The sequence below is a fragment of the Hyaloscypha bicolor genome (genome assembly GCF_002865645.1).
Source record: "Hyaloscypha bicolor E unplaced genomic scaffold K444scaffold_117, whole genome shotgun sequence".
Classification (NCBI taxonomy): Eukaryota; Fungi; Ascomycota; class Leotiomycetes; order Helotiales; family Hyaloscyphaceae; genus Hyaloscypha; species Hyaloscypha bicolor.
The window spans coordinates 2,718,545-2,744,895 of NW_020194619.1; the positions used below are offsets into that span (position 1 = coordinate 2,718,545).

The following is a 26,351-nucleotide window of genomic DNA, read 5'->3' on the forward strand; positions in this document are numbered from 1 at the left end:
TAAGCCTTTACTCTAGGGTTAAAATAGAGTATTTAAGCTCAAGCTTAGTATAAAGGACATTATACTTAAGGATTTAATGCTCCCATAATTCGGAGAGATAATTAATAATTTCGTTGACCTTTATATCTGGGAGAAGAAAGGTAGGGCCGGTGCGATTTGGTCTATACTATTTAGGGTAATTATAACTTAAGATACGACGAACTAACGTCTTACCGAGGCGATATTGTACCATAATTAATAAAACTGGTATATAGCCAAACCAGTGCAATTAGCGTATCGCTTCCTTGTATTTTATAGGGATCTCATAGCCAGGAAGGTGCTGAAAATCAAGAGGGGGCGGTATAGTGGTCATTTTGATGGTATTCAGGAAATTATGGTGGGTGCGGGGTGAAGTGTGGCCTTAAAAAGAGCCTGAACACCACAGACTACTGGGGTTGGGCTCGTTACGAGCCTACCGACATAAGTCTATAGTTTTAGCGATGTTTTCAGGCATCGCAAAAACCGAAGTCGCGCACTTCACTTCACGATTTCTCGATAACTATAGATTAAAACCTTATATAATTCAAGCACATAAAATAACAAAAGCCAGAATGAGTTTAGAAGGCCTTTAAACTCAATTCTGAATATAAATTAAAAGTGTCCAAAATAGTTATGGGGTTCGTTTCTTAGCGAAATGCCCTAAAACCATAGACTTATGTCGGTAGGCTCGTTAGGGGGGAAGATCACTGGGGGAAGACCCCGCACTAGCCCCCAGAGGCTCCTCTTCCTTATTAGTAGGCGGGGACTATTATGTGCTTACGCAGCCGTACAGACCCATTGCGACCCGTGCAACGGAGTTACACAGGGGTTAACGCCGATTAAAGCCGGCAAAGGAATTGCAAGTAAGCGAAAGTACTCTCAAATAACACCTCTCACGCTCTAACTTCTTCCTTAACCCAATCCAACACAATGTCGCAAACCAGTATTACCAACATCGAACTGCAGCCTCGAATCGCCACGACTGGCTGGATTGATTCTCGACAAAGCTCTCGAGACCGAGAGATTTATCCCGACGAGGAGCGGCCGCCAAACAACATAGCGAGCACGAACCAATCCGTAAAGTCGTCGTTGGATCGCATACCACCGTTGCCCCCGGCATCATCTGCTCCTCCCCCACGGGATATACATGGCATTAAGTGGGCGTTCGCTGGTAAGCTCAGATAGGATTATCGGTCCCATAACTCCAAGTTCGATCCGGTCGCTAACAATACACGTCGTAGTGACTGCCATATTATCAAGCGTGTTCTTGTTCGCTCTGGACCAGACGATTGTCGCTGATGTTCAGCCAAACATCATCGCGGAGTTCGGTTTAATCGATAAATTGCCTTGGCTATCGGTGTCATTTCTTCTCGGAAATGCCAGCACTAATCTGTTCTGGTAAGCTTTTGCACTAATTCTACCGCCAAGTTCCTTCAAACAAATCATTAATATTCCCAGGGGACGAATATATGGTCAATTTAATCCAAAATGGGTCTATGTGCTTTGCGTAGCGATTTTCGAGATCGGTTCGACTGTATGCGGGGCGGCGCCTAGCATGAATGCACTCATTACCGGGCGTGCTCTGGCTGGCCTTGGCGGCGGAGGAATGTACTTGGGAGTGATGATGTTGCTGTCCCTGTTTACTACACCTCTTGAACGAGCTAAGTACATCGGCATCATCGGCGTGGTATTCGGTTTTGGCACAGTGTGAGTGGCGTAGCCCTTTCTCGTAGAGTCAAGGACGGATAGAATCTTATTACTGACCATGGCATCTTTGCTACAGCCTAGGACCTGTGATTGGAGGAGCGTTTGCCGACAATGCATCCACAACGTGGAGATGGGCTTTTTATATCAATATTTGCATTGGAGGCGCCTTTTGTCCAGCATATTTCTTCTTGCTTCCGTCCCGTGATCTCCGACCGGGTGTGAAGTTCTGGGACAGAATGAAAGCTGTTGACTGGATGGGAAACACTCTCGCCATCGGTGTTTATGTCTCTGGACTCATGGCCATCTCATTTGGCGGCACAACATTTGCGTGGAACAGCGCTCAAGACATAGCTCTGTTCTGCACCTCGGGCGTTCTGTTCATCGCGCTATGCATTCACCAAGTTTGGTCAAACTGGCAGAACAGAATGTTTCCGGTTCATTTCCTTAAGAACGGAGGCCTTTTGATACAGTTCTTGGTGGGGGCCTCTGCGGGGACGTCGTCCTTTGTGACGATCTATTTCATCCCGCTATACTTTCAGTTCGTGCAACATAGCAGTTCTCTCCTTGCAGGTGTACGTTTATTACCATTCATCGGCTCACTGGCGACATTTACTATGTTGAACGGCCACCTTATGGCACGATCAGGATACAGCATGCCATGGTACGCCACCGGTTCTGCCCTCGTGATCGCCGCCAACAGCATGCTCTACACTATCGATCTATCTACTCCAAACGGATTTATTTACGGAGCGATGGTTCTCAACGGAATCGGCACTGGCATGTTTCTAAATGCTCCATTTGCTGTTGCACAATGGCTTGCTCCACCCGAGGAGATATCGAGCGCCGTTGGATTCATTATGTGTGCTCGAGGAGGAGGACTTGCCATCACACTGTCCATCGCAAACGCCATCTTTCTGAACTTAGCCGAAAACAGGGTTCGCGATCTGTTTCCTGCTCTGGACAACGCACAAGTTCAGAGTCTAATCTCAGGCGCAGGGAGCGATCTATTGGAAACACTTAATCCCACTCAGCAACAGGATGTCCTAGCAGCTATTGTGCACGCGATCAGTCGTGTTTTCATCACGTCGATAGCCTCCGGCTGCTTTTGTCTCTGCCTATCGCTTTTTATGGATCGCAGGAAGATCAAGATTGGTTAGGTATCCGTGTCTCGAATTCATTTACTAAGAAGCGCCAGTGTAAGTCACATACAAAAGAACCCACCTTGATAGAATTAGAATATAGATTAGCTCTCCGCTAGCGATGTGACAGTGGTTGGCGACACGTCTGGTGGAGTTGCTGCCGGAGGCGAACGATATGGATGGATGGCATGCAGGAAGTTCGATCCACATACTCAACCACGAATCCCGACAGCCTGGTGAGTTTTGCGATGGCCCTTTCGATGGAAGAGTACCTATAGAATTCAGGATCTGCCGCGACTCCTCAAACCCAGTTCACAGTGCTGCGGTCAAACCTGGCAGGGCAGCTGGTCATCAAGAATATGGGCCTCACACCGCCTTCTTGATGCAGGGCGTTGGTAGCGATTCAAGAAATAATAGAATGACGTTTCTTGGAATATATAGTTTTCATGTTGTATATAGTATTTGTCGTGCGGAGTTTAGGTTTCAATAAAATAACGGTTAATCGCGCGCTCCAAGTGTTGAAATTAGGGGCCTAAGGCCCCTAATAGGCTTAGTAAGCCCTGGAACAGAGCCTTAGGGGCTGTGCACTAATGGAACAGAGCCTTAGGGGCTGTGTACTAATGGGGCTTAAGCCATAGGCTTATTACTGAAGTAGATTATGCCCTGTAAGGTTGATACAGGGCATAATATGCCCTGTGAGGGTAAATCGGTTCAGCTGAGGTTGAATGGTTCAGTATAAGGCTCTCTGGTTTAGGGGTTTAGTGCATGTGACTTAGGGGGTTCAGGGCTATATATACGGGCTACTTACCACTGTAGAACAGCAGTCAATTCAGTACGTTTTACTTGGTTTACATTGCAAGCACGTGACCCTAGCTATATTGCTTTAGCTAGTTCAACACCAAGTTTAGGTAAAAGTGGTCACGTGAAGCTTTAGCTAGTGCATATATGTACTGTCTGAGAGCTTCTCTCTCTTAAAACAATCAAGCAACCTTATCACAACTCATCCGGCTGTCCTCTCTCCCCACAGGAACTTCCCTTAACAGTGTTCCTGGCGGCAGCTGCCTAGTAAGGTGGGGATCCTAAAGCTTAGTATAGCCACGGATGACTAAGCTCCTACGAAGCACCTGGTGCACCCGCAGCATCCAAGTCATGCTAACAACTTACAACTATCGCACAAACCAAGTCTACTTTGCGTAATGTCTAACATATTTGCTCGGTTTGGAACACCACTGGGTCACCCAGTACAGCGAGATCCGTACGAGTACGCTTTTACAGAAATCACCACGTTCGAATATGCCCAGCCAGTTGACCTGGGGAATGAAGCAATACCAGTCGGCCAGATCTGGGCAAAAATAATACAAATATACTCTACTCAAGAAATCGTAAAGATACTATAGTAGGGTCGGCAGGTGGAAGTGCCTCAATTCGAATTACCTCAAGTAATCAAGCTAATTATCGGTAAGCGCTTCCCTTGCCCTTATCTTACTGCCCAGTACTAACTACTCTTTACTAGATTAGAAATCATCTGACGACCGGAAGTACTTCCTTGCCTCTCCGTGGTTTACTAATCTCTATAAATAGTAGCAATTATGCCCTGTCCCCTTCCAATCCAGCTCCCTATTACTCTTCGCCCTTATATCCGGTACGGAAAGCTGCAAGAACGCCTTCGCGCTTCCTCCCACCAGAAATCCTTACCGACTCGGCCCCTGTATTTCCGTATTCGTAACCTTTTATTTCTTCCCTATCTTTGATTTTTCCAAGATTTATATTCTAGATACGTATATTTCCTTATATATTAAGCAGAAGATATAGGAAGGTATATGGGTCTTCTTTTGCTAGATCATACTAAAAAGCGAGGGAGGCATTATCTCGAGCGGGAATGCTAATGGGTGGGGTGTGGATAAGAAGTCATTTATTGGGGTATTTAGATTTATGAATTTGGAGACGGTACAGAAATTCTTTGCTAAGGCGCAAGATAATAATCCGGGACAGATGCCGGGCTTGGGTGGATTACAGAGGCTGCAGAAACTCGCAGATGGGGAGGTTTCGTGGGATATTGAGTTTGTGAGCATGGCGTGTAAGATTCCTGCGGATCCAGTTATTAAAGATGATGGGCCTTTGTTTCCCGGGCTTTTTAGTAAGTAGATATGGCGAGAACTCTTCCCTGAGAAGGGGATATGGAGGGGTAACGTCGGGAAATACCGTTGTAAGCTTCAATAATGGGGCCTCAACATCTCAATAGAATACTTAAGGAGGTGTAATGATCTCATCTTTGGACATATACTAGTCGGAAATCTGGAGGCGGAGGTGAGGCTAGGTACTTGGGATAGGCTCTGCCAGTGTAGAGATCACACTCGCTCTTTCACTGTCCTTTTAGAAACGTTAATATGCTGTTATAAAGCGATAATCAAGTATTGCTAGAGCAGGAAATGAATCTTTGGCTTTTGTTCCGATGGACTAGGATGTCTCAGTTCTATCAAAATATTCTATTCTCATCCCCGAACCCTTCGCCACAAACATATTCTCATGTCAATCCGCGTGTAATCTTCTCCACGAGAAGCGAAAAGTAAACCCGCAAAGCCTTTAAGTGGAATCCCTTCAATCCAGTCACCCATTAATTAGTATGCCGATATTCTACCCTGCCGAGTCCTGCAGAGAGTATGGTTATATAATCTCTCAGTACATGGTCATCGCCTAGAATGAATCTCTTTTTATTACTACGCTCTTTACTCCTTTACTGCCGCGAACATCGGATTTAAGACACTAATTCTTGCACTCGAAGCGGGTTTTCAAATACGCGCTATTATTCGCAAAGCTAAATAGGCAAAGAAACTCGAGTCCCATATACGAGTCGCACCATATACGGCCCAGCTCTAATAGTGCACTATCCCCGACCCCTCGGACGCTAATTCCTTCAATTCTCACCTAAAGGGAATGGTTAGTGTCCTCTATTTAGCTTACTATTCGCAAATAAAGTAAATCTCTATTACTTGTCTATTAAGGTTAAAGTTAACTTACCTCTAAACTAACGACTATAACTGTAATATTATTGCCCCTATTATTAAAGTTACCCTTGCAGTGCTTAGCATTGCTTAGTATATTCCCTTAGTAAAAAGGGTAATTATTACTTTCTTAGCTCCCTTATCTCCTTTGCCTAGATATTCGATCTTACGCCTTTTAACCCTAAACTTATACTCTTTATATTAGTTAATATCGACTCTAAGCTAGCTAAACTATATTCCTTAACTATAAAACTTTATTTTGCCTTAAAACCCCTTTTGCGTATTATTATAAAATAATTTAAAAATAAGGAGAATGTCTCATTAATAAGATCGCCGAGCTCGAAAAGCAAGTTCAACTTTTGGCGTCGGTAGTGAACACAAGAAGGCAACAAACAAGTATTCTCACTCCTTTTCCCGCCACCACTCTTGGGAACTAACTCAGCGCAGAGTTTGGGAACGGCTGGCAAGCGCCACGAGATCCACAAATTGAAAGAGATCACTTGCTTACAAATGTTCCTGCCACCGTGTCTTCCACCCAAACCAGTCAAACTCCAAATACTTTTTTTGAGCATATACTTGCCAAGCCGTCTGCTATTATGCCATGAATGATCGAAACAGTTCAGCTTAGCCCAGGTCAGATCGATACTCTTTTTCAATTGTAAGACGGCCATCTGTCTCAGAATCTCTGCTGAAGTCAAATACATTCTTCGACAATCATCATCATTTTCTTCCCTTTCTCGACCCGTTACTATCACCCGACAATTACTACAAATCTTGCCCCTGTCTTTTCTGGGCGATCATTGGTGTAGCCTCTCGTCGATATCGAGATGGAGCTACAATGTTTACCGTCCTCTCCGATTGGACAATGAAACTAATGTGGGCAGAGATATCCAAGGCATGTTACAGTCTAGCTACGGTGCAGGCAGTTTTACTGCTAGCTATATGACCATTTCCAACATCGAAGTCAACAAATGACGTCGCCGTGACACTGGAATCCGTTGCAATCAGTGCTGCAATGAGTGTTGGCTTGCACAGGGCCCTTAATTCGCATGATTTTAAGCGTAAGTTTACCTGGCCTGCCTTCCGACAACACTAAGAATTGTCACAGAAACGACGAACACGGCAGGGAACGAACTCGACTTCGGTATGCTTACAAGGACTTGGGCTGTAGCTAACATCGTGTCTCAATCGCGAGTTGCCAGAATTTGGCTGCACCTCAAGTGTCACAAGCTAAACCTACGAACAAAGATCTGGTGCTGTCGCCGGCCACTTGCCAAATGCTCCCTTCGACTGGATGATCGATCGGTAATGTGAAGATGGGAATTTATATACATTGCCAGATTCTCTCCGGTTCAAGTTAATGATCCAAAGAGTTTGCCACCGAGTCACGCACGCCATGTCAACCATCTCGTACGATCCGATCACTGCGCAGTCGCCGCCACCTGGTGAGGTCTCCTTCCTAATGATGTCGTGGCAGAATGATATGGCGCATTTTGAAAGTGAGCTGGATACACTGGAAGAAGCAAGCAAGATGCAATTCTCATGTTAGTGCCCCGCGAGACACGGATGAGGCCCCGAGTTGACAAATAAAAGAAATAGATTGGATGTACATGGCAGCAGCCCGCATACACTTGCATTCATTTTACTTTTTCGACACATCAACGAATGATTCTCGAAAAGCCGGTATCATGAAAGCTTACGATTCCGTGACCAACCTCATTTCAGCCTTGACACCCCCAGACCACTCACAGGACACGCTCTTCTACCTGCCATATTATCTCTTTCGATGTCTCCTCACTGCTGCTTGTATTCTAGTCAAAGTGCTGAAATCCAGCTATGCTCAAGAAGTTGACGACTTCGAGAAAGGGAGGAGAGTGTTCAACGACTCCATTCTCGCTATCCAACGCTCCTCGATCACGAACAACGACACGGCTGCGAAAGCCGTGAAAATGTTATCATGCGTTTGGCATAGCAGTATTATATCCGGTCAATCTCCGCCACAACTTACTGTTCAGTCGAGATTTGGCGCAAGGTGGGTAACTGCTCGAGCGAAGCTTTGGGCCTGAACACTGAATCTCAGCAGCTTAAGGCAAGACTTTATTCGCACATGGCGAAAGGAATTTGGTGCCATACCCCAAGGAAGAAGTGGTCCCTGTAAGCTGCAAGATATTCCTGTACATAATTGTGTAAACTAACTTATATAATTCAGCTGATGGAGCACTTTCCCAGGAGCCTTTCGTGGCAAACGTCCAAGAGACCTTCCAAGATGAAATGATGTTTAACCTTGATTTCTTGGATGATCGAGCTTGGACCTCAGCCCTAAATGAAGTTCCACTGTTCAGAGGTTCAACAACATAAGTCATGATGGGTTTGAATATACATTATGTTTGGTCATGCCTCGTCACCTCATATGCCTCCCCCTCAAGGTGGACTTTTCATTGCGGACTCCAATACTTTATCCACGCCCCACAGAAACCCTATCCAACACATCAAGTTATCGCTGATCCACCTCGACCTGCCTCCTCAGGTCCCCGTTCACTTTTGAATTGTAACAACTTCCCACAGTGAGTCTTCAACAACCTTCTCCCCGCTCAGTCCAACGCGAACTCTTGGAGCTTGTACATAGAGATCAGACTTCATTTGTCTGATATCTCCGGCCCTTGTTCATTGGACCTCCAGAAGTCTTTGGAGCGAAGTTGATGCTGACGTATGTCTGGTACAATGTATCAGATGGAGCTGTATTCAGCGATTCGATCACCCTTTGCTGAAGTGACTCCGCGGCTCGCCCCAGAAAGGGTTCACGTCGAAAGAATTTCGTTTGTCTTTGGTCTCGAGCAAATTTATGCTATCATCAGGCACCGGAGAAGGCACCTTCATCTCCCCTATACCGAGTTAGACGAACTCGTCACGATATTGATTTGCAGAATTACATACCACGCATGATTTCGACGGCCGAAACGAGAGGCAATAGAAGAAGCAAAAGAGGAAGCAGCTGCCCAAAACTCCAATCTTTTTCTCCCGTATCTGAGAGTGGCAACGATGGTGTACCAAATGCTTGAGAGAGAAGTATGACGCGGACAGCAGCAGTTGCTCCTATCGCCACCATGACAAGAAGGCCCACGATCTGGATCAGTGTGATCCATCGACGTTCCCTAATATGGAGATACCAGACGCCAACGCCGAAGAAAATACACTGCCCTGAAATCACGGCAATAGTTCCCGCGATTGAAATCCCGGCATTTGATGGAGCACCAGTAGAAGATACCACCCACACACAAGCAATCGGTAGAGTTTGCTTCAAATCTTTCATAGTTGCCATCAAAATGAAGATTCCAGAGATGACCGAGAGCACGAGGTTCACGAACATGAAGAATTGTCGCAACCATCGCAAGACCCAATCTCTTTTGAAATCATTGACCAGGGCCAGGAGGGTTCCAATATGAGTCGCTGTGGAGAGCAGCGAGAGCATCCAGATTATAAAGAAATGATATGGAACCATCGTCCTCATTTTCGCGAGGCCGACGGATTGTATTCCGATTCCAGTAATGACTTGCTGGTCGCTAAGGGAGAGGAGGAGTTTCCGAATGACTTTGGCTTCTTTTGATCGAAGTTCGTGGAGCACGATTATCCCACTCATCAGAAGTGCAATCCCGGCAGTGATGATGAACGAGAGCAGAGTCTGTGAGGGTTAGTTGAATCAAGACTACGGCAAAAAAACGGGACATACTCCGGCTCCTGCAACACCTGGATCTGTGCTCGCCTGCCTGGGCGCGACGGTACAGTTCAGATCTGCCATGATATTTGATCCAATTGCTGAACACCCACTAGATAGCACTTTTTGCAGGCTTGCAGGATGGCCTCGAAAGGCGATGGGTTATGAATCCGATTAATAATTGTTGAGGATGAGAAGTTAAGAAGACCAGGGAAACTTTTGACAGTTAAAGTGTAGCTGGGCTATTTTGGGAGGCAGGGATACACGCCATACGATCGACAAAGATACTTGCGATACGCTCTACCTGAAACTTGATTTCATCGCGACCGCGGTTGGCTCGCTGGATTGGTTGCGGGCTTTCGCGAGTCGGTTTGACAGCATGGAAGCGCTGTGGCAAATCGTAAGCGAGAAATTCAGGGGTGAACCTGAGGAGAATCCAGGCGGAATTGAACCAACGACACACCAACAAACTAACAGCCGCCATCTTGAGGGGCCGGGTTCAAAACAGCTAGTTTAACTTCCCTCAGAATCTATAACACTCCCTCAAGCCAAATTCTCTGCACGACTGAAACCACACCGGAAACGACCAAGAATTGCCGCAAAGTACCCGAACTACAGCCTCGTCCGCCGCATGGCACCCAATGAGGCTGCTGGATTGTCTACGACGAACAATTCTCCTAAGAATGCAGTCGGAGCTTCAAACTCGATCCAAGAGTTTGGAATTGTCCCCCAAGGTTGGCCTAAACCTGTTTGAAACCTCGCAGATGCTGATTTCATCCAGTCTTCGTCCCATCTATTGAACAAACAGAGCCACCAGCCAGACACGTTCCCCCAATTTCGGAGCCTGTCAACCGAGTTGCGTCTCATGATATCGGAATATACCTGACCAGTAGCTCGCCTGATCGAAGGTGCAATCCGCGAAGACGAGACGGCCGAGGAGTATGAAGACGCTTTCAACAACGCTGGGCAATGAGTTTGACGTTTGGGTGGTCGAAGAAAATCCTGTTGAGCCTCGCAATCTGTCCCAGTAGCTCTTCATGATTGCCGAGAATCACGACCGCATACGTCGAGGAATTATCAGTTCATTACGCACTCCGCCACCGCCGAGGGCTCGTTTTACTTCAACCCTCGTCGCGACATTGTCTGGTTCAGCTCCGACTTCATGAACAAGCCTCAATACATTCGAGATATAAAACATTGCTATGGCCAACATCTGGGTAGCGTTGAAGCTGTGCTTGTCAAAGAATGGCATTGAGAGGAGTGGAAACCGACTAGATTCAGTGCCAAGTTTCTTCGTCCATTCGTTAGCCTCAAAACTATTTTGCATCTGATCGAGGACGAATCCCTCAAGTTAGCAGAAGAGTCCGAAGCCGGGCGTGTGGCGTTTTTGCGATTGTGGATAAGCTCAAGGCGGAGCACCTGGATTTCACGAGAAATGGCGGAGGGTCAGCGAAGGAATTCAGGTGCACCGACCGAATTCGGACGGTGAATAATCTTTCTCTCTTTCCTCTCTTTCCTCTATTTTCTCTCATTCTTTTTAGAAGCAGGAGTGATTCGGGGTTTGTGGCTCGCGGTCCAGTGACCGAAACCCTCCACACTCTCGCTCCATAATTTTCTTGGTTCTGCTGTGTGACTTTCTTTCTCCACATTAACTTTGGTAGCCCACATCCCTGGCATGAAATACAATTCATCACCCCGCTTTACAATTTATGGACTTGAGCACAACCCAAAAGTGAACATCATAATTCAATTTCAATTGTTGAAAAGGGAGATAAATACAAGGGTGGGATAGTCATGCTCAACCAGCTTTTGCTAAGCTTCCACTGCGAAGCCTGAGCGAACTGTAAAGATCGACGATGGAAAATCTACGCGGTTGTTGTATTGCCGCCAGCGATTTGCATCGCAAAAACACCGCCGAAGGGTCCCGCAGGATTGGAATTGGCGAACTTGACGAGACACACACCTGTCTGCCCGCCAGCGGTACCGGTGCATGTGGTTCCAGCCGGGATTGCGACCTGGAATGGCTACAGAGAATCGATCATTAGCTGCCGTCGCACATATGCCAGTAAGGAAAAGTACTCACAAAGTCCTTGTTCACATTCGCAGCACGCTTATGCAGTCCCATTCTAGCAAACAGCCTCGACACAGAGCGAGGAACCTTCCCACTAGGCAAGATGTTTCCGTTCTTTCCTGGGACCTGAGTGGTGACATCTGCTTGTGTGCCTGTGGCAAATTTACCGGTACCAGTTGGATCGACGATTGCTACATGGGGTGTCAGTCAACGTCTCATGGAGTTGTGAATGAAGACCAAGTACCAGTAAAGGGCCCAGCTCCATCTGTGGTGACTACGTGAAGCGTTCCAGAAAGAGTTCCACCGTTGCTGCTGACTTGAGGGAGGGTCGATCCAGACTGGGCAACAACAGCAGACATTCCAGCCAGAGTATTCTTTCCACCGCCAGTCGTTTTGCCTAAGCCATTTGTAGCGGCTTTCACCGAGTTAAAGACTGTGGTGTCGACTTCCGTTTTGGAGTTGGAACCTGTGCCGGGGACAACGGCGCCTTTAATGCCAAGTGCGGTTGTGTTTCCACCAGCATCGCCAGTCTGATAAGGCGTCAGTTCCGCAGACGCCATGGAGAGATGTGACTTACAACGACGGAAACTTTGCCGTGGGCGGCAACGAGGGGAGATGCTACGAGAGCAACGAGAAAGATATTGACGAGCATTTTTGAATTGAATGAAGACTAAAGTAATAATAACGTATTTAAAAGAAAGAAGTTACTGTATCCAGTACAGTGATGAAGGAATGGATTGGAAGAAGCAAAGGATCAAGTGAAAGCTGGTTGATGAGTGCAAAAGAAGATTGTCGTGGAGATGTTGGCATCTTATATACTTAAGGCCAAACCTGGTTTGTGCGTTCTATCATCCATTCTATGGGATGTCAAGACCTCGAATGAACATGCATGCTTCAACTTTTCACGAGTTTCGTGTTATGGCTCAGACCGCACGATGGCCCCAAGAAGAGTGACCCCAGACATGTCTAGTTGGTTTGATGCTTGAGTGTTCACGAGAAAAGGCCGCTTGGAAAGAGGAGGTGAACCTTCTCCTGAGACGAAAAATTCCCTAGACGAGGCCAATTCTGCTAGGAAAGGAGCAAGAAGAGCCGACACGGCGGACTCGCTTAGGATTGGAAACATCAAGGACGGGCTGTCGGCCGAAGTTTTGGGGCCTTTGATTGATGAGACTTTGTTTGAAATCAGGACGTTTTCAATGTCGGGGAAACAAACAATGGGGATAATACAGGAGCTGCTCCAGGGAATGTGGAGATCACGACGTGGCAGGGCCATTGATCTGAGGAGATACTAGCCTCACGTTCTGTTTCACGATTTCATCAGATAAGCGAATCGCAACAACACATCATCTCATGTTGCATCATAGCGAACAAGCTTGTGTCACGAAGCTTCTTCACCGTGGCGCAGCAGAGACGGCGTTTCAAACCGATAGGTCGGCGCTGTCAGAATTGGGCTTCAGATTGACCTCCGGCAGCGAACGTCTCAGCCACTTTGGCGCGAGAAAGGGGGAGATAGGCGCCCAGTTTCGCAGATCTCAAGGTTTCTTCCTGAATCCCAGTGTTGATCTTCCGACTTGGAAAGCGTTGCGAAAGATGATGTTTCCGCTCTGACTCGAAACCTTCAATACCAGCGGCTCCTCCCAAGTGGCCATGTGCACTGACTTTTCGAAAAGAGGTTGAAATCGCACTCTTTGAAAGAACAACAGCCAGGTTGGGAAGGTGCTGTTGTATGCAATTGAAACTGACGTGATTTTTTTGCAGGGCATTGAATGATACTCTCACAGCGACGAGTCCGGAAACTGATGGTCGCTGATCCCATCTAGACGACGTAGGGAGTATCAAGCCAAAGAAAAAGATGTTGATCTAGAAGGGAATAAGGAGTCGCCAAGCTGGTTTAAGAGTTCAACACACTGCCTCAGTCCTTCAATAACCTTATTGAGTCAAAGTAATTATCAAGGACGAAAAGATGGGAAAAGAAGTTGGAGATTGAGCATTCGGGGTGTAGTTTCAAGTAGGTTAACGGATTGGGAAGACAAAGGAGCAGGTCCTCCGTTGGCAGCCGTTGTGCATTGCGGCTGCATGGGCGTATCGCGGGGTAATGCGGGGTCCCGGAAAAGGGCGCCCGAGAAAAAGGGGCATCTGACCTGAGATACCTCCATTCATCACTTCTCGAGTCAATCCCACAATCTCCCTTCAATCATACACCCAAGGGGAGTCCAATTGATGGCACTTCTCTTCCAACTCATGTACACCACCCTTCGAAGTTATCCGGATTTTGCAACTGAGTTCGGACTCAAAAAGTACGAAGCCCTTCAGCTCCATAAGTCTCTCTGTTTACATTTCAGCTACCCTTTTCCCAGCCATTGAACCGGGCGATCAAGACCTCCATGCCCTCCCAGCCAGTATGTCCCCACGTGGACACGGCCTTACAAGGTAGCTGGCACGCTCTTACCTGTGGCAGCAAAAGGTGTTTCAAGTGACGCTTCCGTGAGTGGATCGCTTATGCACACCGAGGTCGCGTGGTCCAGCAGATGACACGCGTGAATAAATAACCCCGCGTGGTCCGTTCCTTTTTCAAGATCAGTCAGGGACCATTTAAGGGTGGCGGCTGCCCCACCCTCAAGCTACCCTTCAACCCTCTTACATCCTATTTTACGACGACTCTGTTGTAGCCCCCTGCCAGTATGACAACCTTTACGAAAATCCCAGAGGATCAGACTCCCTGCATCTCCATCGATGTCTCTCGACGCGTAGCAAAAATAAACCCCAATATCTATGGCGGATTCACGGAGTAGGTGTTCATTGTACTCTGACCTCGCCAGTCTATCCCCATTGCTCAACTCTTCACGATGCAATTTGCTAATATGTAGCTGCCTCGTACCAGACATATAGGCCGCTGCATCTATGGCGGACTCTACGAACCAGGAAGCACCTTGTCGGACAAGAAAACCGGATTCCGTAAGGATGTTCTTGCAGCCTTGAAGGAGCTGAAAGTACCGGTGGTGAGATATCCGGGCGGCAATTTTGTGGCGACGTACCATTGGATGGACGGCATAGGGCCGCGAGAAAAACGGCCTACGAGGTAAGAAGACTTTGGAATTACCCCTCTGTCCTATTGCTTTTCGTGATTTACTCTATGGTCGAAAATCCGCTAAGATCCTCTGGCATAGACCAGAGCTTGCATGGCGGGACACGGAGACCAACCAATTCGGCACCGACGAGTTCCTGCAGTGGTGTGAGGTACTTGGAACGCAGCCGTATCTCTGTTTGAACATGGGCACAGGTTAGTCTCAATGACAATGAACCACGACATGTCTCCCTGTGGAGCAATTGGAGACTAATGAGCTTGCTTGAAACAGGAACTTTGGACGAAGCTCTAGCCTGGGTTGAATATTGCAACGGGTCAGGGGACACACACTATGCGAACCTACGCCGGAGGCACGGTAGAGAGAAGCCCTACAACGTACGTCTCCCCCTATCTCTCCTAAGACCATCACTCACTTCCACCCCACAGGTCAAATACTGGGGCCTTGGTAACGAGGTGTGGGGCGACTGGCAAATCGAGCAGATATCCAAGGAAGTCTACGCCACCAAGACCGTGCAGTGGGCGAAAGCGTTGAAGAAACTGGACGGCAGCATAGAGTTAATTCTCTGTGGGATCTCGGGACACACGAGTTGGGATCACCATGTGCTGATGGAATGCATCCCATGGATCTCGATGCACAGCGTCCACATCTACACCAGCGCCAACCATCGACATCTGCCCAACGTGACGGCTCCGCGATCCGCAGAACGCTCCATCCAGATCACGAGCGGGTTGATCGATCTGGCAAGGATCGAGCGAGGCATTCCGCCCTGGGTGCCGCGACAAACGATCTGCTTTGATGAGTGGAATGTTTGGGATAGTGGACGGGCAAATCCGGAACGCGGCGCTGAGGAACAGTATACACTCTCTGATGCGCTGGCTGTTGGGGCCTGGTTGAATATCTTCATCAGGCAGGCTAAGGATGTTGGTATGGCGTGTATCGCACAGTCGGTGAATGTCATCTCGCCATTGATGACAACGAAGAAGGGGATCTGGAAACAGACGACCTGGTGGCCGTTGCTGCTGTTTTGCAAGTACATGCGTGGGGAGACTGTAGGTGTCCATGTTTGGAGTGGCTGTTATGAGGGCGAGACGGAGCCTTGGTGGATACGATCCATTTCTTGTGAGACGCCGTGGTTAGATGTTTCGGCATGCGTGGATGAGGACGGGTGGGCGGGGATGGTGGTAATCAACATCCATCCGGAAAAGTCTTTCAAGACCGATATCAAAGGGTTAAAAAAGGTGCGGGAGGTGAAGGTCTTCACGGTTACGGGAAGTGATGTCGAGGTGCGGAATGGAGATGGAGTTGAGAATGTTAAGGTGAAGGAGAGCTGCTGGGATGCAGAGGGCAAGTTTACCTTTGGGAAGCATTCTTTGACCTTACTGAGGTGGAAGGTTGTGGATTTTGGAATTGGAGGGGACAGAGAGGATCAGGAATGGGAACGGATATGAGACTCCAAATTGACTGGTCTTCAAGCATTGTATGGCACGTGGCTGAGAACCAAAGGTCCAAAAATGAATACAGACATCGACAAAGAGCACTGTCGTACAGATTGAAGAGCCCACCGAAGTTGAATAAGTATGGAGCCGCAATGATTATCATTCAAACCATAACGCCGAAAATCTATAAATGAGGAGAGCGCAGCCAAGCTCAGAATTCCTCCGGTATCTTTTCTTGATCTGTCAAACCTTCATTATGCCATACAACACGGCACTTGCTGCACAATGGTTCCACATGCCTGATGTTCCCAGCAATCTGTTCCAAGAACTCGCTCTCTCCCGCATACGAGGTGTGTTTCCAGAGCGCAGGCGCCGTGATCAGGGTCCCGAGTAACGAAGAGTTGAAAGTGTATGCCCCATAATCGAGAGAAAACTTTCGTTTCCAGCCCGACTCAGTATCAATCATAACCCCCTCTTCATCTACTATTGGCCCCTCCCATCCCTCGTACCCCAGATTTCCCACCGGAAATGCCCCGACGCGAGTGACTTTTGTCAGAATGTTCAGAAGCTCGGGGAGCATCTTGTTGTCGTCATCAAGTCCGTACACGGGACCGTGGCCCAACAATCCGCTGTTCGAATTGCTCAGTGCATAAGTCATCTGCAGCACAGCGTTCTTTTGTGCATTGCCCCATGCACGAGTCAGTCCATAGGCAAAGTAAATATACGGCACTTCGGACTTGCGGAGCATTCGTGAAATTCGAGGGTCGATAACCTCCTCGTCCTCAGCGACAACCCACACAACCTGCCACCCAGGGTTCCCCTGTGATATCCAAGACTGTATCGCCTTCCCGTGGCGTCGAAAGTACTGCGGTCTGAGTGCCCTCGCGTTGCTGTTCGGCGATGTTGCTGTTGTGAGGTAGATGGTAGGTTTGCCTAATTCTAACTCTGCCAGGGACCACGACGCTACCTCTCCAAGATCCCTATGTGTATTTCGAAGTAGCGTAAGAGCCTGACCATAGGTCAGCTGTACATGCGCACAGTACATGTCGAGGATCGCTTTCCGTGCGTATTCATTGACGTCGATAGTATGTCGACTCGGCTGGATGTCTTGGGCGAGCGGTCGTGGAGCAAATTTCGAGTCTGGGCTCGGCGAGTAGAAGGTCGGTGTTGCATGGCAGTCGCAGATGGAGCAGAAGTCGCTGTGCGATTCAGCCGGGAGCTGCAATGGGAATGTCCCAGGCGTGGCCTTGTTATCTTTGTAGAAATCTGCGAAAAATGGCTTTCGATCGCCGTGTAGATATGTCGAAGCGGAAGCAGATACGGATGCAAAGGTGGGCCCTGGTCTGCCGCCCGCGAAAAGATATCGAACCATTCCCACGACCCCAAGCATCACAACAACGGCGCCGGCGAGGACGAGGACGCCGCGTTGGTCGAGACGTCTGCCGAGCCCATATCTGGTTGACAGCTGTCGTAGTCGTGGGCCATGTCGCTTCGCGAGCGCCGAGTAGGAATAGCCGTTGCCTGTGTGTTCGTCCATGTCTGAATAATATTTTTCAGAGGCCTCCCCTTCTTCATCGGCCCTTTCACCATTTGCCCATCCTTCCTTCGAGCCCTCACCCTCATTGATGAGTTTCTCGGCCTCAGCCTCAGCCTCCGTCGAAGCCATTCTCAAACTTCCGGAGACAGTGCGCGAGGAAAAGAGCGTGAGACTGGCCAAGGAAGCCCGTCGAGTGTGCGCTCCCCGAGAGGAACTCGAGAAGAATTGTCGAGTTGGCGATCCGTGGGTAGCAGGTCGCAGGTTGCAGGATGCTGCAGACCTAGGAGTCCATGCTGCCGCCTCCTTTTCTTTCCCAATTGACAAACGGGTGAAGTGCGTCGATGCAGAGGCGAAAAGGGGTTGGAAGTGGAGCGTGGATCAGGATACAGTAGCGTGATGATGAATGGATGCCTTCTTGAGGCAAGCCCGTCCGCGCTACAGGTAACAGGATCGACCCTGGGCCTGGCCCTTGGGGGCTGACGGCGGAGGCTAGTCCTTAGCTGCAAGTCAAATTACTTCAAAAGTCTAAAATAGCGCCACGGTACGGAGGTACTTGTACGCAACACATCAGTTTCTCATTTTATCCAGAAGCGGAAAACCATGCGCAGAAATGGCAGAGCCGACGGTGCACTTTGTTGAAATCTCTTATCTAAAAATGTCTTGCACCGTCGCACCATCGCTCCGTCGCTCTGTCGCACGGCGGCGCAGACCTTCGGGCGTATTTCGAAGCCTCCCGTTGGCCGGGGCGCCTGTGAGGACTTGGAAGGAGTAATTTACGTTTGTGGTGGCGGGCGCCCCTTCGGCTAGGACGCAATTAGTAACTAGGGAGTAGTTTACAACGTACAAAAACTCCGAGGAAGTTAGGAACCAAAAATCAACGAAAATAAGTACATTATTGTACCAAATTTAAGTTGTCAGCATGTCAACAGCGGCCGACGCCGGTGGCGCGCGAAACGTCAACTTTGAACTTTGTCTGATTTTGATGACGCCTGGGTTCCGGATACGAGAGAGAGGTTGAGAATGAATGAGATCAGGACAATGAGCACCAATTGGTCCTCCGTATCAGAGGCATGATGTTCGCAAGGCCTTCTTTGCGGGGGATACACCATATCAATAACGTGTGATGGCTTTCCAAGCATACGGTAATACGAGTATTCGGATCGTGTTTGCCACTGCTCTGTTGCTTGCGATCGGCCCGCTGAGGGGAAGGCCGACAATCTCCACGATCGTGGACCTCCCCGCACATGATTGGTCCACCAAGGGGCTGCTGGATCCCGGATACTGTGGACCAGTACTGCACTTGTACTGTACTGTAAAAAGGCTGCCCAGGCTGGATCGACGTGCAGAATCCGGCTTTCGTCCTGCCTCCTGACTCCTGTTGGCTTCATCTCCATAAAAACTGCCGTTTTTGCTCTGGGGCGCCGCGGTTTCAGGCAGGGGAGAAGCTGGGCCCGTATCATTGGACGACTCGGCTAAAGCCTGCTTGCTTAGGTACTGGATTAGTGGCTGCCGCCTCCCCTCCCCTTTCTGCGCGTTGCCTTCTCTGATCTCTCGCGTTGAACAGTGTGGCTCCCAATTTTACACCGCCATCTGGCCAATGGAATCATGGATTATAGCCCTATCTATAATCTATGGCATGATTAGTGCTACACAACCCTGCACCCAGCCAGCACCCTGCACCCAACACCCAGCGAAATAATCTTCTTCTCTGTTCTGAACTTCCTCCTTTTCCCATCCACCCCACCTCTGCACCTCTGCACCTCTGCACCTCTGATCCGCGAGCGCGTCTTCACTCCGCCCTTCCTTATTCTGAATGAGTCGTTCGTTTGAATTCGTCGATTAGACCCTTTATCGGCGCTGCAAATTCCTTCCCCGTTCTCGTTGTGGTTCACGGCGCACGTTAATTGTATACCCAGTTCCCCGTTTTCGTGTGTAGGATCCCACCTCTCCCCGGTCCAGAGCATTCAACTGACATCCCCAATTAGATACCCGTTTTCTTCGATTCAAAATGTTCACCATGAAGCGCTCTCTTGGGTGGAACGTGATAATGGCAGCGGCGCTACTGACAATCACGTTCCTCATTTCCATGCCTTTCTTCAGACTGTCATCGGATTCTCCATCCTCCCCGAACCTCGCGGGCCATGGCGGCTTGGCTGATCCCTTATTCGACTATAAGCACGACGATGTTGCAACAGTTGTCACCGAGAACAAAGGAGCGAGGGATCCCTGCGTCGACGTCGCGCTTTCAAATGACGGCGCAGCGGCGAAGTCAGGTAAAGGACTTACGGTCCTTGTCACGGGAGGGGCGGGCTTCATCGGGTCGAACTTGGTAGACCGACTGCTGGTACTGGGCTACAAGGTCAAAATAATGGACAACCTCTATACCGGCTTCCTACGCAATGTTCCCCTCCAGAACAAGAATGTGGAGTTCATCTTTGGCGACATTATGAACATGGACGATCTGAGCCGAGCAGTCAAGGATGTTCATTTTGTCTACCACTTGGCGGCCATGAGCAAAGTGGTACCATCCCTGAAATCCTCCGCAATGGCACGCTTCTGTACCGAGTCCAACGCGTTGGGGTCGTGGAATGTCCTTGATGCAGTTCGTCAGCAGGGCAACATTTCGAAGGTCATCTACGCCGCCTCATCCACTTACTATGGCAACAAACCTGCACCTCACCGAGAAGACATGGCGCCCGATTTTTTGACGCCATATTCCGCGAGCAAGTATGAGGGTGAACTGCAGATGCAGATGTTTGACAGACTGTTCAAAGTTCCCACAATTTCGACCCGATTTTTCATGGTCTATGGACCACGTCAACCCAGCACGGGCGCCTATGCTATCGTCACCGGAGTGTTTGCGAAGCAGGCTGCTCAAGGGCATCAGCTGACAATTGAAGGAGATGGCTCCCACTACCGGGACTTCATCCACGTCACCGACATCGTCGAGGGTCTCATCCTGGCACAGCAGTCCCCAGATCTCCACGGCGACGTAGTAAATCTCGGAACCGGGACCAAGTTTTCAGTCCAAGAAGTGGCAGACTTGGTGTCCAAGGAGCAAGTTCACACCGATCCCCGTGCAAACGATCTCGAGGGAACTCTCGCCGACACCTGCAAGATGAAGCGTCTGTTGAACTACAGAGCGAAGGCTGATTTCAAAAAGGAGATGGCGTACATGGCAAAGCAGACGATGGAAGGCAATGTGTTTATTCAGGAGTGGCTGACGCCATTGCATGGGCTCTCGGCACCGCATCTCCTTTCCCCCGGAACACCCGTCTTCAAATGGCCGGCCAACCAAGGCGATCTTGATGGTCTGCTGGCGGCATACGATGATTTCAAGAAGCGAGCGGACGTTGCTGTCAGCAAGGAGACCACGGAACTCGTCAGCGTGATCCCCTTTACTGTTGGCAAAGAAGATGTGGAGCTGATTGGAGACCTCATCCTGAATACCATCTTCACATTGGTACGATTTGGAGGCGTCAAGACTTACATTGTAGCAGCGTATGACGATGCTGCTCTTGCAAGCTGCATCACTCTCAACCTTCCATGCTACGATGTCAGATCAAAGGGTTCTCTCGCACTTCTTGGGGACTTGCTGTCTCACGGGTATGATGTACATTTCGCGCAGTTGGGCAACTCCTACCTCCATGATGTGCGGACCACTCTCAATAGTCTTCTTCAGAAGAACAGCGAACCCGACATTATTACCGGCAATCTCGAAGGCGATGTTTTCATACGAACAAACGACCGGACCAAAGCGGAGTTCAGCAAGGAAGCTGCGATCCCCAAGGACGACAGCCGTGCTCTGTTTGCCATCAACAGCTGGCAAAAATCGGGGTTGAAGAAGGCAGAGTACTCGGTGCAGCAATTCTGCCCAGCGGACGGAGTGAAGACTCAGGAGTTGAGCGCGACTTGTAAGATGGATCTGTATGCGGCGATAGGTTGTCCGAAAGCGGCTGCACCACAGAGTGTACCCGAGATTATTGCTGGGTTGAAGTCGATTTCAGCATGGCATTTGCATTCGTGTGCGAATGTTGAGAAATGTGATCGGCAGCAAGTTGTGCCCCTGAGGTGGATCAGTTCTCCACCTAATCTGGTAGCAACGGAGAAATTGTGTTAATATACCTTGTAATTAGACGTGTGCTTGATGAAGGCGCTTAAATGAATAGGAGTTTGGGCTTGAATAATTTATGTGCAGGTATATTAACATTTGCAAACTAATGCAACGGGGTCGTCAAGAACAGACAGCAAAAACTATCAGACTTTCCTACAGAAATCTCGAGGCTGCAAATAAGTCTACATTTGGTGTACCTTGCTTGTCTCTCTATGATTGCATACCGATGGGTGATGAATTTCAAGACCAATCTTGCTGGCCCGGTGATTACACTCTTCTTAACTAGACATACCACCACTAGTGCATTCAGCTCGCTGAACACACTGATTATCGATATCAATGTTGAAAGCCCAACTACCGCCGCCGCGAGCAGTTTGATCCCATGCCCTTTTGGAGCCGGCGCTGTAGCCACTGCTGTGCTACTCATCAATATAATTGGACTTGTACCATTGTAGCAGGCATTTGGTTAGCAATCAGTCCCATGCTGTGGCTGGTGTTTAGGTGCGGTCACGGATGGAGGGGAGAAGAGGCTGCAGAATGAAGAGCAGACCCGACAGGATGTCGAAATTCCTGTCGAAATTGTAACAGATGAGGAGGTAGGACAGGAAAAGAAGGACCAGAAGTGAGAATCAAAGATGACAACAGGATAAGGGTGCAGACTGATAGAAAGTACAATGTATTGGGACGTTGAAAATTGTGACGAGTACGAGAGTAAGAGAGTGTTCGCAGGTTGCATTCGGGGGTGATTGTTTTTCCGTGCCGGCACGCGCCGTTTCACCTGGACAACATATCTCTCTGCAACAACCGTTGCCTCCAAAAGCAGCTTTTATAGTACCACTCTTTGGAAAAGCAGGATGCTCGTTTAGTATTCACCCCAGATTCGGCAACGGTATCATCAATCATGCGAAATAAAGTGCGCCAACGAGCTTGTCTTCAATCAGGCAAGCCCGCAACGCCAACCCGCCTCATTGTACCAACACCTTGACGATGAATGACCATGGCTTGCAGAACAGCATATGGGCTCCCCAAGGTAGGGACTCTTTCAGGCGCGTTGGGGACTGGATCTGCCCATCTTGTGGATTCTCCAACTTCACATGGCGGAAGGTGTGCTTTCGATGCTCCCCAGGTCCTCAGGCCACTGGCCTACCAGCAAACGGGCATCTGCAGACATCCGCAGACCATACAAATCACATCTCGACCTCTTACAACGAAAACCATCTCCTGCAGCCTCCAGAAAGCCGCCCCGATACGATCCATCCCACCCAGAAAGAGCCCGGGCTGTCCACAAGTCGATGGGCACCTCGAAATTTCCGTGGGAGACCGAAGGCCGATGAAGTATGGACTAGGGTATGTAACTCATTTTGTTGTGCAACCATTTCTTTGTACAAGAGCTGACCGTCTGCAGATTGTTCCCAACCCTCACCGAGCATCAACCCCGAAACCTCCTGACCTAGGTCTCCCGTATGAAGTCCAGCATTATATCCTCGCGATGATGCAAAGAATAATCGAAGAAGCATGTTTCGATCTTGCGTCTAGATGGATACCACAGAAGTTGAGGGACAACAGGTGGGATTGCCCGGAAGCTGTCGAGCTGTCGACGTGGAGGGATACCCTTCCAGCTGCACTGCCACCCAACGCCATTGTTCCACACCTATCATGTTCTCTCGAGAGGGCATTAGCAGATGCTGTCCAGATTCGAAATGCTGCGGTTCATAGACATTTATGTGACAACACTGAGATACAGAGGATGGTGATGAAGGCTCAGGACGTAATGTCCATGTTCGCGGATGTCACAAGGAGGAATAAGTTCCACAGATTGTGGGTAGAGTTGAACAATTGGGATCAGAGCAGAGATCCGCAGGCTGCAAAGGAAACGTTGCTCTTGGCTTTGCAGGAGATCAGTGAGCGGCCGGTAGATGATATGGACTGGAGCCCAAATAGCGTGTCACTGCAGGAGATCACTGATCTTGGGGACGTGCATCGTCATGGGGAAGACCAGTATCACGGAGAAGCAATGGATTTGGATTAACGGAAGTTGGCTTTTGGCTACTTGTGTTGAACACGTTCCTGCCTTGGCTGGGGGTCCTGACATTGGTGGTGTTGTTCTTCTAGAAATGGAATAGCCCTAGTACTCCCAAGACATTTCCATCATCTCCTGCGGGGAACAGAAAAATATGGAGAAGTGGTTCGCTGAGATATTTCCACGGATGCTCCCAATAAATCACGCACCCAGGTCACCCATCCAACTTTTTCTTGCCCACGAACCACTCAATCCACATATGGATGATGATCAATACTCCAGTGCAACAAGAACAGAACAGGGCATGGACAGCCTGTGGAATCACTGTGGCTTGTGATTCGCCTTTTTACGTCATCCCGCCTGGACCCCTGCTGTGACCAAGACAAGGCTGTGGACTTGGAATATTAAGGCTGCGTATGCCTCTTGCCTCCCAGTCGCCTCGCCCAAAACCATTCAGAGTTGCCACAAGAACTGCAGTCGCAGCTCAGCAACATCTCTCCTTCAACGTAAGTATTCTCTTATTTTAGCCATGCTCGGCTGTCATGCAGGTGTGTCATGAAGCGCCTCTGTGCCTGGACGGCGCATCGACGTTCATTCACCGCCAATGACTGGGATCCAATCAAACACGACCCAGTTTCACGCCCATCGCAAAGGCTGAGCTCTAAGTCTAGAGTGCTCTCTTCCTTTAAATGCGATTGTCCCACCATGACTTCCTCAAATGAATCAAAATCAAGTACAAGATATCCAACATGTTCAGTCCCCTGTATCAAGCGCTTACCTCCAAGGCAGTCTCCGAGAGATACCACTGCGAGGACCTCATAATACCGCGAGCGAATTATCGAACCCACTTACGAAGAAGCTCGACGTTGCACACAAGAATGCCGACGAACGTCCAAGACTTACCGGCCAAAGAGGTCAACGTCCTCAACAAGCACACTGGCTTTCCGGAGCCACTGAGTCCTGGTATATGGACCTCCTCCCATAAGAGATGCAAAAACTGACTTCTGCTCCAGACCGCAACACTACTCTTCCCCACCCTGATGCAGATACCTCCCCAAATGCCACAATCGAAGCGCCAGATGACCTTACTCGAATCCACTCTCGCAATTCCTTCCTCCACCGGAGACCTCACAGCAAAAACAGTTTTGGCAAGATAGACCCGATGAAGGGGCTGTACGACAACTTAAAATACGCGGACAGAATTCAAGAGGTTGAGAATACGAAGGCGTTGGCTGTGAAGCTACTAAGTACGGAAAGCCCAGCCAACGGAGCGTCGCAACAAAACGGTGTCATTGATGGCGGAATAGACGAGAGGCCTGCGAACGGTTATGGCAACGGAGCCGCGAGTGCACCTGTGAACGGCTATACAAAAGGACACAAGAGAGCAGAGAGCGGCCATAGTAACGGAGAAAAGAAAAAGAGTTTATTTAAGAGACTGAGCCTGCATAGATAATGAGAGGGGTGCAACGGGCGATCAAATTTTGGGTTTCAGCGTGGAGTTTACATTTGGAGCAGGGACACTGCATAACTCGTTGGGTCGGCCTTCCTGCACAGGTAATTCATGGTATCATACAATCATCAAACAACTCCAGTCTAGCTTCCTCTGTACGTGGTGAAGCTGTATGGAGCCAGCAGCAGAGGGACATGGAAATGCTCGCCCTCCTTGACCAGAAACGATAACTCCACGACAGGAAAGAAGGTATTGGCTGGTCCATAGTGTGCACCCGTATCGAATTTCAGCTTCCAAATACTCGATCCCACTGGGCAGTTTGGTGTTCCTTCGACTGCAGCATAATGGCTGATCATGAAGCGCAGAGCTGCAGAAACACCACCATGGCTCTCAACAAACGCGCCAAGCTCTCCCTGAGAGCCTTGCGTGTTTTGCCAGTTCAGGATCCGTCCGTCAGCATTTGTCTTGCAGTGGAAGATGACATTGGGAATGGTGCAGCAGACTAGAGTGACCGAGAGATTGGCTGCAGGACGACCAGTCGTTGTGTCAAGAACGTGGCAAGTGATTGGGTCTCTCGATTGTGTAGCCATGGCTGCTGTGGGATTTAAGGAAGCCAATTGTTGTGTTGTTTGATATGTAGAGGGCCGTACAGGGATTCAAGGACCTTTTGGTTTCTGGACACGTTCTAAGCTATGGGAAATGTTAGAATGTAGCATTGATATTGGGCCGCGATAACTACCTGTAGTGGTTTTGCAGATTCACAATGAGAAGCCGAAGAGGCAGTAAGATAGTTGAGGGGATTCTGAGGTTTTCGTAAGGGTTGGGAAGATCTTTTGCTGAAAAGCTCGATGCTCGAGTCTTGATCTCCGTCCGCGATTCGGAGCTCCCCGCGTTCTGTTTCAGCCTCGTCTGGAGTCTTCACAACCTCAGCCTTGTGGCGAAGGCTAAATTGACTGCCAAGAAATAAAAGTGGGATTCTTAGACGGTAAACAGTCGACCAAATACACAATCATCTAGAGGTTCACTATAAAGGTTGGCGAAAAAGAGCAGCACTGGATT

The 26,351-nt window shown here is 49.0% G+C and overlaps 12 protein-coding genes across 12 annotated transcripts; 8 read left to right on the plus strand and 4 right to left on the minus strand.

Moving 5' to 3' along the window:
* Positions 1-943: 943 nt before the first annotated feature.
* K444DRAFT_566494 (putative HC-toxin efflux carrier) lies at positions 944-3,371 on the plus strand. The gene is made up of 4 exons (XM_024877132.1): positions 944-1,189; positions 1,260-1,416; positions 1,477-1,725; positions 1,802-3,371. Exons 1-4 carry the CDS (start codon positions 949-951, stop codon positions 2,880-2,882), a joined length of 1,728 nt encoding a protein of 575 aa, XP_024734339.1. The 5' UTR covers positions 944-948; the 3' UTR covers positions 2,883-3,371.
* Positions 3,372-4,613: 1,242 nt separating this feature from the next.
* On the plus strand, positions 4,614-5,116 carry K444DRAFT_615887 (uncharacterized protein). The gene has a single exon (XM_024880817.1). It carries the CDS (start codon positions 4,797-4,799, stop codon positions 5,007-5,009), a length of 213 nt encoding a protein of 70 aa, XP_024734340.1. The 5' UTR covers positions 4,614-4,796; the 3' UTR covers positions 5,010-5,116.
* Positions 5,117-7,262: 2,146 nt separating this feature from the next.
* Positions 7,263-8,224, plus strand: K444DRAFT_632532 (uncharacterized protein; the record flags this gene model as incomplete). The annotated part of the gene is made up of 4 exons (XM_024883485.1): positions 7,263-7,410; positions 7,682-7,898; positions 7,950-8,020; positions 8,076-8,224. 4 exons carry the CDS (start codon positions 7,263-7,265, stop codon positions 8,222-8,224), a joined length of 585 nt encoding a protein of 194 aa, XP_024734341.1.
* Positions 8,225-8,620: 396 nt separating this feature from the next.
* Positions 8,621-9,662, minus strand: K444DRAFT_632533 (uncharacterized protein; the record flags this gene model as incomplete). The annotated part of the gene is made up of 3 exons (XM_024883486.1): positions 8,621-8,748; positions 8,801-9,545; positions 9,594-9,662. The coding sequence occupies 3 exons, from the start codon at positions 9,660-9,662 to the stop codon at positions 8,621-8,623; spliced, it is 942 nt and encodes a 313-aa protein (XP_024734342.1).
* A 1,455-nt stretch (positions 9,663-11,117) lies between these two features.
* On the minus strand, positions 11,118-12,429 carry K444DRAFT_566499 (cell surface protein). Its single transcript, XM_024877133.1, has 4 exons — positions 12,227-12,429; positions 11,894-12,179; positions 11,662-11,840; positions 11,118-11,602 (listed from the first exon to the last, which is right to left on the minus strand). The coding sequence occupies exons 1-4, from the start codon at positions 12,299-12,301 to the stop codon at positions 11,444-11,446; spliced, it is 699 nt and encodes a 232-aa protein (XP_024734343.1). The 5' UTR covers positions 12,302-12,429; the 3' UTR covers positions 11,118-11,443.
* A 1,901-nt stretch (positions 12,430-14,330) lies between these two features.
* Positions 14,331-16,183, plus strand: K444DRAFT_535187 (glycoside hydrolase family 51 protein; the record flags this gene model as incomplete). Its single annotated transcript, XM_024875268.1, has 5 exons — positions 14,331-14,437; positions 14,531-14,728; positions 14,817-14,929; positions 15,006-15,109; positions 15,161-16,183. 5 exons carry the CDS (start codon positions 14,331-14,333, stop codon positions 16,181-16,183), a joined length of 1,545 nt encoding a protein of 514 aa, XP_024734344.1.
* A 199-nt stretch (positions 16,184-16,382) lies between these two features.
* On the minus strand, positions 16,383-17,216 carry K444DRAFT_534742 (glycosyltransferase family 43 protein; the record flags this gene model as incomplete). The annotated part of the gene is made up of 1 exon (XM_024875236.1): positions 16,383-17,216. One exon carries the CDS (start codon positions 17,214-17,216, stop codon positions 16,383-16,385), a length of 834 nt encoding a protein of 277 aa, XP_024734345.1.
* Positions 17,217-19,693: 2,477 nt separating this feature from the next.
* Positions 19,694-22,183, plus strand: K444DRAFT_615893 (NAD(P)-binding protein). The gene has a single exon (XM_024880818.1). The coding sequence runs from the start codon at positions 19,717-19,719 to the stop codon at positions 21,826-21,828; it is 2,112 nt and encodes a 703-aa protein (XP_024734346.1). The 5' UTR covers positions 19,694-19,716; the 3' UTR covers positions 21,829-22,183.
* K444DRAFT_510016 (uncharacterized protein) lies at positions 21,939-22,205 on the plus strand (the record flags this gene model as incomplete). Its single annotated transcript, XM_024873430.1, has 1 exon — positions 21,939-22,205. A coding segment is annotated over one exon (267 nt), but the record flags the coding sequence as incomplete, so codon positions are not given.
* Positions 22,206-22,635: 430 nt separating this feature from the next.
* Positions 22,636-24,130, plus strand: K444DRAFT_665786 (uncharacterized protein). Its single transcript, XM_024887116.1, has 2 exons — positions 22,636-23,169; positions 23,228-24,130. Exons 1-2 carry the CDS (start codon positions 22,810-22,812, stop codon positions 23,849-23,851), a joined length of 984 nt encoding a protein of 327 aa, XP_024734348.1. The 5' UTR covers positions 22,636-22,809; the 3' UTR covers positions 23,852-24,130.
* Positions 24,125-25,365, plus strand: K444DRAFT_54169 (uncharacterized protein). Its single transcript, XM_024875816.1, has 3 exons — positions 24,125-24,575; positions 24,632-24,805; positions 24,856-25,365. Exons 1-3 carry the CDS (start codon positions 24,398-24,400, stop codon positions 25,293-25,295), a joined length of 792 nt encoding a protein of 263 aa, XP_024734349.1. The 5' UTR covers positions 24,125-24,397; the 3' UTR covers positions 25,296-25,365.
* A 70-nt stretch (positions 25,366-25,435) lies between these two features.
* On the minus strand, positions 25,436-25,882 carry K444DRAFT_644960 (transthyretin-like protein-like protein; the record flags this gene model as incomplete). Its single annotated transcript, XM_024885030.1, has 2 exons — positions 25,436-25,640; positions 25,692-25,882. 2 exons carry the CDS (start codon positions 25,880-25,882, stop codon positions 25,436-25,438), a joined length of 396 nt encoding a protein of 131 aa, XP_024734350.1.
* Between the last annotated feature and the right edge of the window lie 469 nt (positions 25,883-26,351).